Below are 17,827 nucleotides of genomic sequence, written 5' to 3'. Positions count from 1 at the left end.
TAGCTTCATTCTGTTGAGATTTGGTTTTGTTTTTTAAATTTTGTTTTTGAGAATCCTTTCTTTCCTTTTGGGTTGGAGATATTTGCTCTCTGATTTCTGGTCTCTTCCATCTTCCCCAGCTGTCTAATGCTTTGCACTTCACTTCATGTGGTTACTCTTTGCCTAATCCAGGGCCTTTTCAAGTGTAGTGAACCATGTGTGTGTTGCATTAGATGGAAGAACTTCTTTGATGGCACAGGGGCTACAAAAGGCTAACCATTTGCCCTTTTTTGTTTGGGAAATTATTCAACACGTTTTTCTTCTTTTCTTTTCCTTCAGACTTTGTGCTGCTTTTCTGTAGGTTCCTATCCTGGCTCGAGATTCCTTACTTCTAGTAACCTTTCTCTGCTCCATTTAAAAAAAATACTGCTTATAGGTGTGGCAGGCTTGGCGGTAGCATCCTGGCTTGCTGGCTTGAAAAGGCTCAGAGTACTTGGTGGGACACTTCCCCCTCCCCACCAACTAGGAAAGGTAAGGGGCAAGGTGAAAAAGCAAACCAAAGGGGGGAACTAACCCCTCCACTTTCTGATTGATCCAGTCTCAATCTAAGGGAGGAGCCTCCAGAGATAATAAAAAGGCAGCGTGCCCAGCACACGGGCGGCTTTGAGGGACAACAAAGAGGGCTGACAAAAGCTGACCAGCGGGGCGGGGCAGTTGCCCCAGAGGGGCCTGGAAAACATCTTCACCAGATGGGAGCAGCAAGTGGCTGCATCCCCGCCCTGCCATGGAGAGAGCTGTGACAACAGTGCAGAGAACAGGACCCTGACAGCTACAGGAGGCAGCACAGGTCCCCAACCCTGCACAGGGTAGGGACAAAAGCCCTCACTGCATGGACCAGTGTATAGAGCTGGAGAGCCCAGCGCATAGAGGATTCAGGAGCTGACAAGACTGCAGCAGCTGCATGAGGCAGCATGGGCCTCCAACCCTCCACAAGGGCCATTGGTGCACAGGGCAGTGCACAGGGGACAGGGAGCAGGCCAAGAGGCTGGAAGAGCCACACAAGGCAGCTGTGGCCCCCTTGCAGAGGGAGGAGACAGTTTGCCCCCTTGGGGATGAGTCAAGCCCCGTCAGGCCTCAAGGAGTCGTGAGTCCCCCTTAGGCAAGGGATCCCTGCAGGGGAGGAGAGCCCATCACACTGCAGGGGACAGAGTGGAAGCCGCTAATGGGCTGATAATTTGCCCTGTGGCAAAAATAGGAGTCCAGGGCTCCAGCTTGCCACAGGGAAATCTCCAGTTTAGGACCCTATTAGCTGAGTAGCCTGAGAGGAGTCAAGGGCCCTCTATAAGGTGATGGGGTGAGTCATTCTTGGCCTGGAAGGAGGTAGGCAGTGGGGTTCCACAGGGTTTGGTCCTTGGGCTGGTGTTGTTTAATATATCCTCTTGAAGTTTGCAGATGATACTAAGTTATGGGGCAAAGTTAACACACCAGAGGTCAGGAAGCAGATACAGGCCTACCTGGATAGGTTGAATCAGTGGAAGGAACGAAATAGGATGCAATCCAACAAAGATAAATGTAAGGTACTCCACCTAGGAAGGAGGAATCCCCAGCAAACCTATAGGTTGGGGGATGACCTCCTCAGCAGCTCAGAGGCTGAGAGAGATCTTGGAGTCATAGTTGATTTCAAGATGAACGTGAGCCAGCAGTGTAATGAAGCGAATCGCACCTTGTCGTGTATTAGCAGATGCATGACCAACAGATCGAGGGAGGTGATGCTCCCCCTCTATGTGGCATTGGTCAGGCCGCAGTTGGAGTACTGCGACCAGTTTTGGGTGCCGCACTGCAAGAGGGACACGGAGAATCTGGAGAGGGTTCAGAGGAGGGTCCACTTGCATGATTAGTGGCCTCCGTGAAAGACTTTGAGGGGAGGTTGGGAGATCTGGATCTATTCAGCTTTCACAAGAGATGTCTTGAGGGGAGACCTTGTAGCCATCTATAAGTTTATCAAGGGAGGACAAAAGGGAATTGGTGGTGTGCTATTTACCAGAGCGCCCCAGGGAGCAACTAGGAATAATGGGTGCAAACTACAGGAGAGTAGATTTAGGTTAGACATTAGGAAGAAATCTGGAATGGGCTTCCAAGAAAGGTGGGACTATCACCTAACTTGGAGGTCTTCAAGAGGAGACTTGATAGACACCTAGCTGGGGTCATCTGACCTCGGTCCTCTTGCCTGCTGGGGCACAAGGTCAGATGCAATGATCCACTGTGGTCCTTTCCAACTACAGTCTATGAATCTAGGGGAGCCCTGCATCATTCATCTGGCCTATGGGCCCAAAACTATGAGCACTGATGTTTTTGGCCAATTATTGTATTTTTTCACGTCCCACATGATAAATCTTTCCCCCAAAAAATAGCACCCCAAAATTGTATATCTAAGCAAAGAAGCTGATTGTGTGCCCAAGATAGAAGCACCTACTTTGGTTCCTGCTCCACAGTGCAGCAGCAGTGGCATTTCTATTCAGGCAGCTAAGAGTCAGTTGACATAGTGGCTCATTTATTCTTCACTCCATAGTTGTTAACAATTGTCTCTCCTTTTTAGTGGTCTTGATGTTCTACTGACCAAGCTAATCTCTTTTTAGGGCAATGTTGCTCTGTGCTAGCTGCTCTGTATTTCTTGCTTTCCATGCTGTGAAACTGAAGACTCTGGCAATTCTCAGAATCATAGATCCATCCATGGAGAACAGTCTTTAGCAATAGCTAAGATTTCAGTTTGTTAGTTAAGCCCAAAACAGAGGGTGACTCAGCTGAAGATTAGGCACTTTCCCTGCTCTATATGGCCATAACTTTTTTTCTTTTTTCATTCTGCCTTCTCAAAAACAAGGTCTGTTGTATGCAAGATTTTGTGGTAATTTTAAAATTAAATTAACATTAAAATTTTGGATGTAAAGGCAGAATCTGTAAGTAAAATCCAGTGTTGGAAACATTTAGGAATGAAGGAGACAGCATTTGTTACTTCTTTAAGGTACAGTGTTACTGAGCAACCTTAAAGTTTCTGTAGGCTTCTGCTGAAACATATGTAGCAATCACACAGTGCTTACTCCAGGCATAGATATAGTCATCATATATTCCTATCTGCTCCCTAAGGAAAAATTAAGTCTGATTTTGAAGCTGCTGCAGATACAAAATTCCTGTTATGTGTACAATGAATATGAAGTATCAAGTATTTTGTATATGGACAGTGTCAACATTGAGAAAATCATCTGAGGATTTTCTACCTTAGTATTGCTGCCTCTACAGCTGTGCCAGCGTAGCCAAGTTGGCAGTGCCCCCTGGTGGCAATATAGCATATATTGGCAAAAGGGATTTTTCTCCTAGCAACAGAAGTTGAGCCAGCAGAAGCTTTTTTTTCTGTTGGCCAAACTATGGCTATAGCAGCAGTATAATCATAACTCCGTTGGCTTTAGGGTGTGATGTTTTCATTACCTTTCTGTCATAACTATGCTGGCAAAACTTGGCAATTTAATTGGATTGATCTGTGTTGCAGGTTAATTTAGGAAATTAAAGGTTTTGTATTTAATTTATGACTTTCTTTTTCTTTCTTTCTGCCAGACTGGTTTTTGAGTTGCTCATTTTTTTTTACTTATAGTTTTCAGTTAAGTATATAATCAGTTAGGATACAGGATGTGCATGTGCATGTGTACGCGTGTGTATGCGAATGTGTGTGTGTGTGTACGTGTATGTATGTTAGTGTGAGATTCACTTACCAGACAAATACAAAGATATGTAAACCACCATGCATTTAATAAATAAAATATTTCAATCAACAAAGTGGACACATATCATTATGTGGGACTGAAAAATGTTTAGGAATGTTTAGATGTAGAAGGTGAAAGTTCTTTCATTTTATAAAAGCATTTGGAGCTACATCTTTTGAATATGTTTGTTTATATTTTATATTAACATTTGCATCTTATTAACTGTCACAAAATAAGTGACTGCTAGTGCTGAGATGCTTGAAGCAGATTTATTTTTCTTAACTGCCACTTTAGTAGAAAAAAGAGCAAAGATGAGAACCTATAGATTGTATAGAAATGAGGTATTATTCATAAAATAAAATTCTGAAAGTCTCTCCCTACAGAGCAGATCGAGTCACATCCAGAAGAAATCTTCATTCCCTGCTGCCCCCCCCCCCCTTTCCCCCTGCTTTTTAATACTAAGATTAGCTCTGTTTGGTGAACATTAGGTTTAGGTAATATGTAGCTTATATGAAATATTATGTACTGTATCAAACCATCTTCTGTTTTATACCACACAGGCTGCCACCGGTCCCCTTCATTCTCTTCCCATCCCTCTGTCCCTAAACATCTATTCTTTCCTTATTTCTTAATTACATGTCTTTTGAGTATGTAACTGACAAAACCAGTTAACAGCAGGGAACAAAAGTTTTAATGAGTTATAGCTACAGCAGTGAGACCTTTTTTTTTTTTTTTTAATTTCATGGCTTTTAAAGTAAATAGGGAAAGATATTGGTTTGTTTTGTTTTGAGATTTTTTTACTGTGAGAAACATTTTTTAAACTACTTTAATTGAACTGTCAGTAAAATGGTTTCCCATTCCACGCAAGATAATCATTTATTATAGCAAAATCTATTATCTTTGTTCTAACGTTCCTTTGATGATAAATTACTTACTGCAGTTTGTCTTAAGTGTTACATAAAAATATGAAGGCTTTATTCCCTTAATGACTCCTGTAACTTGGTAATGAGGACATGATGCATTGATTGTGTTTTATTTTATTTATCTTCCAGAAATAACCTGTTGAGATGTTTGATTGCGGAGACACCAAAAGTTGGGACTCTCGTGTTTTTCCTCAGCTAGAAAGGGGACTACCTATTCTGTTTTTGACCAGGGTGGCCATTACATTTTTCTGCCACCCTATTTAAGCCAAAGAGGTATTCCATGTTAGCTTTAAGTGTCTGGGAGACTTTAACAGCGGAAAATCTCTGGCAGAAGCAGCTTCAATTGTAACTGCAGAGTGAAACTAGTTTAATTCTGGTCATTATTGCTATGCGAGTCTTGATGAATCACTCTGCTGCTGATGCTTGGATGACATTCTTGGCAGAGGTGGGAGTTAGATACTATCATTTGTCTTCCTCCTCACCACTGTAACATTTTCTTGCATACAGTATGGCCCAGAATATAATAGAGAGCTTATTTTTCAAAGGCAGAATGAAGAAGAAAATACCTTTCCCTGCAGTAAGTAACTGTGTAGCAGCAGCTAGGGAGTTGAGCCCAATCATTGTTTTGCTCACTGCGAGTTGCTGCTGATTTTATCTGTGATTTAGTTATTTTGCATATATTGTACACTTCAATTCTAGCACCTGTTTTGAGGGGGAAAGGTGCTTGTTATTTCTGAGAAAATACAGTTTATCCCAGTAAGAGTGCAAGATTATTTAGGTGTTTTCTCTGCTGGGACCTGCTGGAGAGAGTTCATTAGAATCTAACTTCTGACTAGTACTCTGGGGAGATGTGCTTAGGGATAAGTATGATAATACAAGTACGGTTTTGTTGTGAGGCAGTCTTCCTAATTCTAGTCTTCCTAGTTTTCCTAAGCAGTCTTCCTAGTTTTCCTAAGCAGATAGCTCTAGATGAACAGGAAATAAGTTTTCCCTACTTGTGATAATGGATCAGGTAAGATTGTAAAACCACATTTTAACATCAGCTAAGTCCAATTGTTCATATTCCCCAATAATAATAAATGTGCACAAATTACTAAGGTAAAATCCCCTGTGTTTGCTGCATACAGAAATATATTGTTTTTAAATATTGTCATTTGGAAGTATGTTGCATCACTGTATATGCTTGAACCTCACAGCCAATTTTAGAGCTGTTGGTTGGAATATTGTAGTATTGTAGAGCTGCTGGGGATGGGCAGATGTTTCTCTTCCCTCTTTTGGTCATCCTCTTTAAGAACTCTTATAGTTAAATGGGACATGTTGGCTCTTCTGGCTCTCAGTTTGGCAGAGGCCACAACCTTGCTTTCCTTTCTCCTCGGTCTGTCTGGTTGATAGCCTTCATATTTTTTATTCTCTGTTTAACAGATGTGCTTACAGTAGAGATGAGTGAACATGTCAGAAGCTTATTGCCCGTTTTAGTCTTGCATTGTCATCTTTCCTGCATTCTTCCCCCTCATATACCTACTACCTTTTGATGGCTAGTTGGGAAAGCAGATTAAATTCAAGAGGGATGTTGACAGCATGGAGAGGGTCCAGAGGAGGGCGACTCGTATGATCAGGGGACAACAGGGCAGGCCCTGTGAGGACAGGCTGCGGGACCTGAACCTGTTCAGCCTCCAAAAGAGAAGGCTGAGGGGGGATCTTGTGGCCTGTTATAAACTAGTCAGGGGGGATCAGCAGGCATTGGGGAAGTCACTGTTTCCCCGAGCACCGCCAGGAGTGACCAGGAATAACGGTCACAAGCTGGCAGAGGGTAGGTTTAGGTTAGATATCAGGAGGTGCTACTTCAGTCAGGGCGGCTAGGGTCTGGAACCAGCTTCCAAGAGAAGTGGTGAGGCTCCTACCCTGGGGGTGTTTAAGAGGAGGTTAGATGAACATCTTGCTGGGGTCATTTGACCCCAGTATTCTTTCCTGCCACGGCAGGGGGTCGGACTAGATGATCTGCTCAGGTCCCTTCCGACCCTACAAACTATGAAATTAAGCAAATACACCTGAAATAGGATAGATAAAATGGAGGAAGTTTCAGTTTCTGGTGCTACCTTTCACAGTTTGGGGAGACATGCAGATCATCTGTTCTACCTGTGGGCATCGCTAATAACAGTTGGATTTACAGCATGGACAGTTGAACGTCACTCTGTAGCGTGATGTGACAATAACTCCCATGCAATATGTATGCATATTTGTGAAATGTTAATAACTATGATTTTGCAAAAAAGCAGATTTGTCATCTAAATTGACTCAAATTGCTCCCACAACAAACCTTCCCAGAATTGCATATCCATCCTCCTCAAAAGTCAAGTCATGAATGAAAGGGAATCTTATTCTGAGGTTACTTTGCTGTATCAGGTTCACCCAAATTATTAGGGGATTTGCATATTGATCCATATTACACGTGTAGTGAGAGGTGCTATCATCAAACGAGCTGTCCTATGGAAGAAAAACTCTACTTCTGAGCAATTAGGTGAGTTCACAAAAACCCTAGAGGTAGTCCCAGGTAAAATCCTCAAGCAGGGCAATAAAGGGATGGTATTTCTGGTTATTTATACAGCACACTTTTATTCTGCTAAAATAACTTCATCAAGAAACACAGGATTTGCCTCAGTGGATCAGACCAAAGCTTCCTCTAATCCAGTACCCTGTCCCTGATAGTCGCATGTACCACATGCTACAGAAAAGGGCAGGCAGTTGTGAGGTGAACTGCCTTTTGCATTATGTTTTTTATCCTAATTGCTAATAGTTAATGATCGTCTTAAAGCCTGAAGCAAGAGGTTTAAGTTCTTTACCCCACATCTTCTCTAGGACATTTTTGGATAGTTTTGGCATTTAGGTGAAGGAACTGAAAGAGAAACTATTGCATCTGGCTACATCATCAGCTTACCTAACGTGGCTTTCCTTGATGCTGTGTATTCTTTTGCTTACTAGTTTGCTTCCAATTCTTAAACCAGATAAAACCCTGAAAACATTCACTTATCTGTCAGAGAACATAGCTTGTTGTGGGGGAGCAGCTCATTCTCCCACTTGCAAACCTTGCTTAGGTGCTGGCTCTTGAAGAGGACATACTGACATGAGACTAGCTTATTACTTGCACAGGGCTGCCTCAGGCTATTCCAGCCAGCTGAGTGTGTGAATCCAGAGCTTGCAAGCAGATGTACTGATGTGCCTGTAGCGTGAGAGGGGCTTATGTAATTTGGGAGGAATTCTGACTCCATGCAAGGCAGTCCAGGAGAGGCCTGACTTCATGTGGGCGGCCACCAACCATCCAGGCAGTACAGAGGCTGCACAAAATCAAAATAGTAACGTGTCTTTACTTAACCTTGTATCTCTTTATCACAGGACTTGCCAGAGGAATTAATTTGAAAATGTGGGTGTGCATGCGTGTCCATACCAGAAAACAGACAAAGAGAAACAGGGGAGATGAAGAAGAGAAGCAACACAACTGATTAGTAGCAGATGTACAGCACTGATAAAATGGCAGGCATTATGTTGAAGGCTCATTTCCTTTGATTCCAGCATTAAAAACTGGGAGTTGAAATAGGGCAACTTTTTTATCACTTCTTCCCTATCGTTGTATTGGACATTAAAGGTTTGACTTTCCAGACAGCTCAGCATTCAGCAGTTCTCATTCAGAACATAGAAGATTCCTTTACCTCCTCACCTTTCAGAACAGTGGGAGCTGAGGCTGTCTAATTTTAAAGTTTTCAGATAGCATGTTTTTCAGAAAGGTTCTGCATATCTCCCCTTCTCAGCTACTGAGCATTTTAAATGTCAAGGATCCAGTAGTGTCATCTTTGTTCTCTTTTCAAGCTGTCTTTTGCCTTCCTCACTCTCCATCTGAATAACACAATGGGATGATATTGTCTTTAGAAAAAGTGTGATGGACGGAATGCATCAAGATCACATTAGAAACTGTTTTCTTTTCACACTTGGGCTTGATACAGACATTCAAAAAGCCAAAGGCAGAATCAGTTTAAGTTAGGGGTTGACAACCAAAGGTATGCATACCCCTGGGGTTGCTTGGATCAGTCCTAGGGGGTACGTGTGGGCAGGTGGGGATGGAATACCGTTGCCTCTGAGGAGCAGGGGTGGGGCAAGGGCAGCGGCACCCCTCTGCAGAGTGGGGAAGCTTGCATGCGGCAGCTGCTGCCACCACACACTAGCCCAGTGAGCTTCCCTGCTCCACCCTGGCACTGCTCCTGGGAGGCAGTGGCACTCCATCCCCACCTACCCACGTGTCACTGCCATCCCCACCTCTCCACTCCGTGTCTGGCCACACACTACCCCCCCCTCTCCCCCCCAGCATCCGGCTGCCAGGGGTACTTAGACAAAAAAAAAGGTTGAAAACCTGTGTGGCTTTCTGTAAGTGGTATAGTTTAGATTGGTGGCAAACAGAACACACGATCGCTCGGGGGGGGGGGGCGGTGGAGTGCAAATCTTAAATTGGATTCTGCCATTTTTAAACAAATCTGTGTGCACTGAACTTCTGTTACAGCAGGGGTGGGCAATTATTTTGGGTAGGGCTGCTTACTGAGTTTTGCCAAGCCATCAAGGGCTGCATGACAGGCAGCTAGGGGCAGATAAATACTAATTTTCTAAATTTTTACAGGCCCCATGGGCCAGAGAATGGTTTGGCAGGCTACATCTGGCCCATGGGCTGCATTTTTCCCACCCCTGTGCTACAGGATTAGACTACTTCTGCATGTCAAACTTCTGTTCTGTTACGGGTATAGACTGGTTTCCAATCATTTACTCAAGTAAAAGTGTAATGTCTTTACCTGACCTCAAAGTAAAAAATCCCCATCAAACAAGCAAAGAATGTTGATCTTTACAATACAGTGTTGCTGAACATGGCATACATTAACAAAAGAAGAAATAAAAACTACTAGTGCATTTTAGAAAAACAGACACATTTTTTATTTCTTAGGTGTGTTGTTTTTGTTGTTGTATTCAAAAGATTCATTATCATGGCATTTGGTAGCATTATTAAAGGCAAGGGTAATTCAGCAGGTTACCAAACCTTTTATGAATTATGTCCTTCAATCTGATCTGCTTTAGTTATCTGGAGGAGAGAGGGAAGGGAGAGAAAGATAATTAACCTAGAGGAGAAAGACTTGGAGTTTAAAAGGTGTAAGACTTAACTTTATTCATTAGGGCTGCTTGCAGAAGTGAAGGGGAAAAAGTGGTGCTTTACTTCAAACTTGGTGTATTCCTGTGCTGACCCCGAAAGAGGCAGCGTTACAGGTGCACTTCGCTTTCCCAGCGTCTGTAGAGATCAGATGCTTTAGTGGGGCTTTTTTGGCACTTTTATCTAATAGCTTATTAAATCAGCTTCAACTCAAAATGCCAAAAAGCCCCACTGAAGCGCCTGATCTATACAGATGCTGGAGAGCTGCATCAAAGTAATGCATTGCTTCTAGTAAAGCGCTTTTTCCCCCCCATCACATCTGTCAGCATCTTAGATTTATATGCCACCCTCCCCAAGAAGACTTAGTGCGTATTACAATAATAGATAAAACCAGTTCACAAGAAACAACAAAAAACACTCCCAAACAACATCCCAAAATTTAAACTCTACTCCACCCCATCCACTTCCCTGCCTCTCACCCAGGGGAGCCTCCTCTCCCCTTCCCCATGTTACAATCCCACACCCTGACCCTGTTCCACAGAGGGACCATGGAACAGGCATGTTTCTTCCTGTACTCCTCTTCCCCCTCCCCCCACTTGTTTCTTGCATTCTTTCTTTGTGAACTCCATTTTCTGTAGTGGAAAAATATTATCATAACACTAAAAATAAAATTTTCAGCCATGTGTCACTAGAATACTCCCACAGCCTCATGCTTCATGGAATATTAAAATACCTTGTTATGATTTAATGTTGTATTTTAGTAGAATTGCTTGCACTACAGCAGGGATGGTCACTCAGGAAAGTGGGAATTTAAAATGGATTTGTGTTCATCCATTCCTTAAAGTGAACTTTGAAATCGTGAGAAATTTTATGGGGTTTTTTTATTGTTATCTTATTTTAAAAAGTGCATAAAGTATCTGTACTGGGGACCCTAATTGCTCCCAATTTTATTTAACAGCTGAACACGTTTTAAAAATAAGCACCAAAAATGTTTGCATTAAATATGTAGTTGGGATAAAGTTAGACAAGCTTTTGAATGGAAGACATTCGTTTGTCAGGGCTTCTCACATTCAAGTCCTACCTTGGAGCCTCAGGCAGGGCAAGCTTAGATTCCCTTCCCACACTTATTTATGCCTCTATCCCCTGAGACCTGAGGGAGAATGTCTTGTTTTGGAACGCTTATCTAATTCTATCCCGGCTACATAATTAATCCAATAAAAGATATCACCCTAAGAAATGCTTGCCTCTTGCATAATTTCTGGGCAGTCACAACTACAACATCACTCTTGCACTACCAAAAACATATTCAAAATACCAGTTTTTCTTTTAAAGATACCTCTACTAACTTATTTACCTGCAAGATCTTTATACATTAGAGTCTAAGATCAGTATATTTTTAAGGATTTTTTTTCGTGATCTCCTTGTTTGAAAATGACTGCTATAATATGTAGGGTATGTGGCAGTTCTGTTGTGTAAAGATTTCTCAGTATCTGCATAGTTCAGCTGAAGGTGCAGTGCTCATGAGCACAGTGCTAACTCCAAACTTGCACTAATAAAACACTTAGACTTATTTTAAAAAAATCAGAGCCTAAAGAGAGGCATAGTCATTTTATTCAACTTTGGAATGAGTGATTGAAATCAAAATCTTTGTCCAAGGAAGTAGGAAGTCAGGTTCCCATTGACTTCCATAGGGGTAGGATTTGACTCCTGACTTTCAAAAGTGCTAAACATGCCAGGACTACATTTTACATGAACAGGGGCTCACAGGTGATCAGCACATTTGAAGATCAGTGAGGTTCGTATCAGTTGGGCTTAGTGTATGGATCTCCAGTCCAAGATCCAGACCTATGGTTACAGGCTTACCACTGCATGCTGAGTTCTGGTCTGTTCAAAGATGTTTAAAACAAATCACCATTATCAAGGATTTGGGATCTGTCTTTAATGTAATTTGTTTAAGGAAAACTTTAAAAAAATCCAGTTCCAATTCGGTATGAAGGGGAAAATGCTAATATTTTATTTACTCTTTGAAATTGACAAAAAATGTTCTCATCTTTGTTCTCTGATTTTTGCTGTGTAGCAGCGGAATTTTTTGTATACTTATCGTCATATAATAAAATAGGAATTTACACTTGACTAAGTCAACCAGTAAAAATGGGCTACACTCTCAGAAGTATGTATTAGATGCCAACAGTATGAAATTATTTATCCTTCTTAGTGGGCTTATCTACACGAAATGCTTTACTGCAGAGCTGACTAATTAGCTGTGCAGTGAAGCGTCACCATCTACATAAGTGATACTATTAGGGCAGAGTAAACTAATTAACTCTACTGTAGGACAGTACTGCCCAACACAAGTACTGTCCTACAGTGGCATTTTTAAGTGCACCTCAGTGTGCATGTAGATAGTGACTAGGACTGGCTGGGGCACGAAGGTGGTATGGTGCAGGGCTGTCTGTTGGCTAGCCCCACACTAGTATGCTCGTGCCCCAGCCAGCTCTTCTGTAATATGCTGAGTCAGGTTGGAGCGGCCCCAGGCTGCACTGTCCCAGCTTAGCATGCTACACTCCCAGGCACACGTGCAAACTCAGTGCCCAGGAGCAATAAACTCCGGTAAAAACTGCACCGGAGTTTATTATGTTGCATTAATAGCACATGTAGACAAGCCCAGTTTTCCCAATTCCTAGAAAAACAATCTATTTTATTATTTTTTGTTATTATCTTTGGGTGCAACTGCCTGGCTCCAACCATGCATAATCAAATGCTAATATTTGATTATCCTGACTAGTTAAAAAAAACCCCAACTTGCTTATCATAAATAACTCATAATAAAATCCAAGTGTGGGCCAAACAGTTTTAACAAATAAACAGGTGTAGGTAAACACTAGTGCTAATTCATGATAAAACTACAAATGCCTTGTTCATGTTCTGATTTTGCTACATGTTAACTAATGCAGAGAAAAATCACCATTTTCCTGGTATGAATGTATTTTAAAAGAGAGCATGCAGCACTATAACCTAATCCCATATGCTCAGGCAGTTCTGCAGCGAACAGCCATCAGCTACAATTTAAGCTCTTTGCATCAGAAGTTTAAAGTTGTTTGACTAGGAAATGTTCTGGATCACTGATTATTTTAGTATTCTCTAAGATATTGTATTAAAAATTGTTTATGGTACTAGTGGTTAAGGGGTATGATGTTGTGGATGCTAAAACGCGTTCAGGAGATGCTGGCTCAGTATCTGCAACACTTCTCTGCTGAATTTGCAGCAGCTAATATTCTGCAGAAGCTTCAAGTAAAAAACTTTGACATTTCAAGTTTGGTAAATATATTTGTAAATAATATGATTATTTATTCCTTTTATTCTTTCAGAAATGTATATTTACCTTTACTTTTTGTGCCCTGCAGTTGTTAGTGCAGCTCATTTTGCATTAATGATCCATAGCTGCATTATGGAAGTTAAAAGTGTAGAAGATGGAACTCTTGGTAGCATGGTGAAGGGAGCTTTTTTCATTTGGGAGTGTACAGGAAACATTTGGGGAGTTGGTACATAGGAGCTCTAGAGGTTTGGTGGGTTTAGCTGTAAAATCTCTGGTTTCCTTTTTTCTGGTTATGATGGATAAAGCATGCAAATGAAAGGATAAGTCTAATAGTGTGGGTGGAAATGGCATCTAATACAAGGTCTTGGCTAAGTGATGGGCTAAAATTATTTGCAGCACTGCATCTAGCTACAGTTTTACTTCTGATTCTTAATGCCAAAATCTGAGTCTTAGCACTTGTACCCCCAGCCCAGGTCCTGTGCTCCCTCTGGAAAGTTTCTGCCAAAATCATCAGCATTGACCCTGTGGTTGGAAGGACTTACTATCTCTTGCAAGCTGAGAATTACTGAAGTACTTCAAAGAGCAGCTTGTACTACACTAGCTAAAATCCTCTGAAAATTGAACATCACTTTTTCTGAAGCTATACATTTCACCCCATCTAAGGGGTATTCTTTAATTGTGTTCTTATATTGGTCCAAATCAGTCCATTTTTTATTTTTAAATCATTGTCTGAGGCTGGTGCTCTCTTACTTTATTTTTATTTCCATTCTAGATTTTAAATTAATCCATAACAGGCATGTATGATTATCGGAAATACTCTGCAAACTAAATTTATCATTGTATAGCTTCAGCCAAATGTTGCAGTCTGAGTCTGTTTTCTTGTATAATATGATGCTACAGCATAACCAGGGTTGCAGGGCTTTCTCTTTTCATTGTTCACAAAATATTGTCTTTGTATTGGAAATTTTCTTAGCACAATAAAGTGGTAGTTATGTACAAGAAGGTATTTTTCTAAGCTGTAACAGTTCAGGAAAGCTGTGATGGGTTTTAAAAGTCCCTTGCCCTTAGTTTTGACCTCAAGCCCTTTCTTTAAATAGCAATGATTTTTAGAAATGAGGTTGACTTGCTTAGTTATACTAAAAAGAACTGTATTTTGAATTGAGATCTTACTTTAAGTTTCTGTTCAGTATTAATATGTCTTTGTATTTGTGCTGTTTGGTGCAGTTTTTTTGCGGCATATACATACATCAGTATGGGAGGTGTTTTTCAAAGCCAAGAGGTGACACTGCAAGATGTTTCCTCAATCTGAATATGGCCACCAACATTACAGTAGTATAAATGATATTTTTTCATAATTCTCATGAAAGAAATTTAGTTATGTTGTATAACAAAATGTAAATATTTTATTCACAGGCCAGTTGGTGCTATTCATTTTCCATTGGTGGAAAGCATTCTAGTTTTGCCCAGCATTTTTTTGTCTTCAGTAAGCTAAAATAGGGAGTATGTTATGAAACTTCTCTTGTTGAGCTTGCAGGACAGTAGAGAAACAAGCTGTCACACTTTACTTTTTTTTTCAGCCTTTATGTCTTCATTGCCAAAGTGCCACTGTGGATAGACTCTTCCACAAATGAACCTAATCTTGTTTCCCTAATAATCAACTTCAGTGCCATTGTTGTTGATTCTGATTTTGCCGTAAAGATGTAGGCCAGGTATGAATGTTCATTTTCTTGTAGGAGAATTCCCATTCTCTTGATAGAAATTGAAAGTGTACAGATGTTCAGGCTGTTTCTCCTGGACAGCAAAAATGGCTGGCCACTCAGAGGAAAACAATGTGTCAAAAAACAGAATAAATTGCTCCTGGGAGACTGTCTTCTGGAAGACTGAATGTCAATATGCTTCCCTCGTCTTAACTTCTCCTTGGGGAAAGGCTCCCTGCTTTCTTGAGACTGGGGTCACCCCAGTCTTGAGAAGGTGTGGAGGCAACTGCTTCCTACCTCCTATAGTTTGGGAGGGGAGGGGAGTAGCAACCAGCACTCCCTCCCTCTCCCATACAAGGCAGTCCCCAGTTTCAGGAAGAGACGGGGCTTCGCCAGCTCCTGCCAGCTCCCCTTTGCAATTCCCGTTGCCCAGCTGAGCAGCAGGGCAGCGATTTAGAAACTGGCATCTGGGAGTGAAACTCTGGGAAAAGTCTCCCTTACCAGCTCCCCCTCACACCCAGGCATCCAGCTGAGCCACCCAGCAACTAACCTTTTAAATCACTGCCACTCCCATTCATCTGAGTGTCAGGGGACAAGGGGAAGCCAGAGGGTCTGGGAGCCAGGCATGCAGAGGCTTTTCCCAGCCTGACTCCTGGCCTCTCCAGCTTCCCCTTTCTGCCCACACCACCTTGCTGACCTAAAGCAGTGTGGGGTGCTGTGTCTTGCAGCAAAGGCTGCCATGTCTTGCAGCAAACTGCCCCTACATCACCGCGCACTGCTGTTGGTCAGTCCAGAGCAGCATGGTGTGAGGCAAGCTCCTGTGCCTTAAGACTCCCAGAGCCTTGCTGCAGTGGCTGAGGGTTCTCCCTGACTCAGCTCAAAAGAGTGCAAGGAACAGGGAGAAAATGAGAGGGTTCCTACCATGGGAGAATACCCCCCTCCTGCCAATCAGCAGCTGTCAAGTGCTACTTGGCAGGGGAGAAGGCAGGCTATCAATTGGCTCCTGAAAGGTCAGAGGGAGGTGGCCCAGGGAGCAACCCTTTTCTGCCCCCTGGCTGGAGAGGTTGCCTGTGAAGTACATGTGGCAGCCCAGCACCCAGGCTAATTTTCTAGTGGAAGAAATTTCTTCCAGTAGAAGGGAATATCTGTATTCAACCTTTTTCGCTGCTGCAATTCACTGTCTCTTCTGTAATAATGAAGTTGAAAAGAGCAATTCAAATGTCATCTGCTGGTGCTTAGAAAAGCTGTAAGTGATGTCAGAGCAGTAAGTTGTTCAGGAGGGAAGACTCATGGGTGTTAGCTGGGGAGGTAAAGAGTGAGGAGAACTCTGATCTTTAAGGAGTTTTTCAATATGTCAGCTGCCTCATCATTGTCTTGACGGCTTTTTTTGAAGTTAATGGTAGCTTCACTAGGCATCAATAACAAAGGAGGGCGGTAGTGTAGGTTCTCAATAGAGCTTTAATTCTGTGCTTCGCTTATGGAGAAAAAACCTGTCTCCCATTTTTTTTTCATATCTACCTTTGATTATGTGCATTAGTCTTCTGGCTGCTATGTCTACTAAACATTTCAAGCTCTCTGTTAATGTTGCTGAAACGTTCTTCTTTTAGTGGTTTTATGAAGATATTTTAAAATGAGCTTTCTAAATTCCAAATATAAATTCACTTCGCAATTTGTAATGAAAGTGCCATTTTGATTCAGCTTAGTTAACTTAGAAATGTTGCTCATTTGTACTTATGTGCCAGAATAGCGTCTTTGCTTTGTGCTGCTTTTAAGATATTCAGGTGTTGTTTTACCATTTATCACAATCATTCCCATGAGGTTTTTTTGTTTTTGTTTTATAAATTTGACAATTTATGATTTACAGATATATTTGGTATGTTTAATTGTAGGCTTTGTAATTCCACCTTCCAGATGTTCATGCCCTTTTGTCCACATTTTATATTTGTAAAAAGTATGATTTTCCTGAAGACTAAAACAAAGATCAGGATTTTTGATATTTTTTAATTTTTTGCGCTACTGTGAGCCATTGCTCTTTTTAAGGACTCGTTGAAGTTTTAATATTACCATTCAAACAAACTAGTGAGTGCCTCAGAGACTGGTAATTTGTACCTTTTAAAGACCCATACTGCCCTGCTTTTGTCTCAGAATTTATTATGCTTCACAAGTATACTGTGACATACTGAATAGGAAAGTGGGGGAGGGGACATTGTCTTCAGCTGGCATGCTGTTATCAGAGGGAATGTGTTTCTGGACACAAGATTTAGCATTCATTGGTTGTCTGAAGAAAGCCATTTCATCTGAGGATTGGACAAGAAGCTGCGTCAATTTGCTGCCCGTCTCCAAGGCACTGGTGATGCTGCCTTCACAAGCTGGCTAACGTCACAGCTCCATCACCCAGCGGGGTGTGGGCTCTTTTTTTTTCTCCTCTTCTCTGTTTTAATTCTGTATTTGCTTCCTACTGCATTTCTTAATCTGTCTTCTGCCAAATGCTAACAGCATGATATTTTGCAATCATTTAGGTGAATACAAGAAGGACGAACTCCTGGAAGCTGCTAGGTGAGTACTGCTTATAATATAAAGCATATATTTTGGAGTGGGAAAGGAAGAGGAAAAAAAGGATCTTTTACACTGTAATGTTTTGTCATTGCCTTTCTGTGAAATGATGCAGACAAACCACTTAATTAGCATAAATCTCTTCCTACTTTACAGTCTGTCACATACAAAAGTCTGTTTGTTTAATTGAAATCCCCGAATATGGTGGTAATAAGGTTAATATTAAATGAGTTCTTGCCTTAAGCTGCTAGAAATCCCATTTAGCGACTGTTCTTTTTAGGTGCAGATTACATATTGTTGGAGTATTTTGCTATTTTTTTTTTATTTTGCTGTCTTAAAGCTTATTTTCAGGCTGTTTCCTACCCAAACACAGCGTAGGAAAGCTTGAACAAGAGGTGTAAAGTTTAATCTGATATTCTAGAAATGCA

At 41.6% G+C, this 17,827-nt stretch overlaps 1 protein-coding gene across 1 annotated transcript in view; it reads left to right on the top strand.

The window, feature by feature from the left end:
* TNKS (tankyrase) overlaps positions 1-17,827 on the top strand; it is a 213,750-nt gene that overhangs the window by 91,085 nt on the left and 104,838 nt on the right. Inside the window, exon 4 of the mRNA XM_019533970.1 lies at positions 17,366-17,402. Coding sequence (XP_019389515.1) covers positions 17,366-17,402 — 37 coding nt within the window. The remainder of the gene's footprint in view (positions 1-17,365; positions 17,403-17,827) is intronic.

This window comes from Crocodylus porosus, unplaced genomic scaffold (genome assembly GCF_001723895.1).
Source record: "Crocodylus porosus isolate Cpor-Errol unplaced genomic scaffold, CroPor_comp1, whole genome shotgun sequence".
NCBI classification, from domain to species: domain Eukaryota; kingdom Metazoa; phylum Chordata; order Crocodylia; family Crocodylidae; genus Crocodylus; species Crocodylus porosus.
Note: the sequence above shows the minus strand (reverse complement) of the source record. Positions and strands in the feature narration are given on the sequence as shown.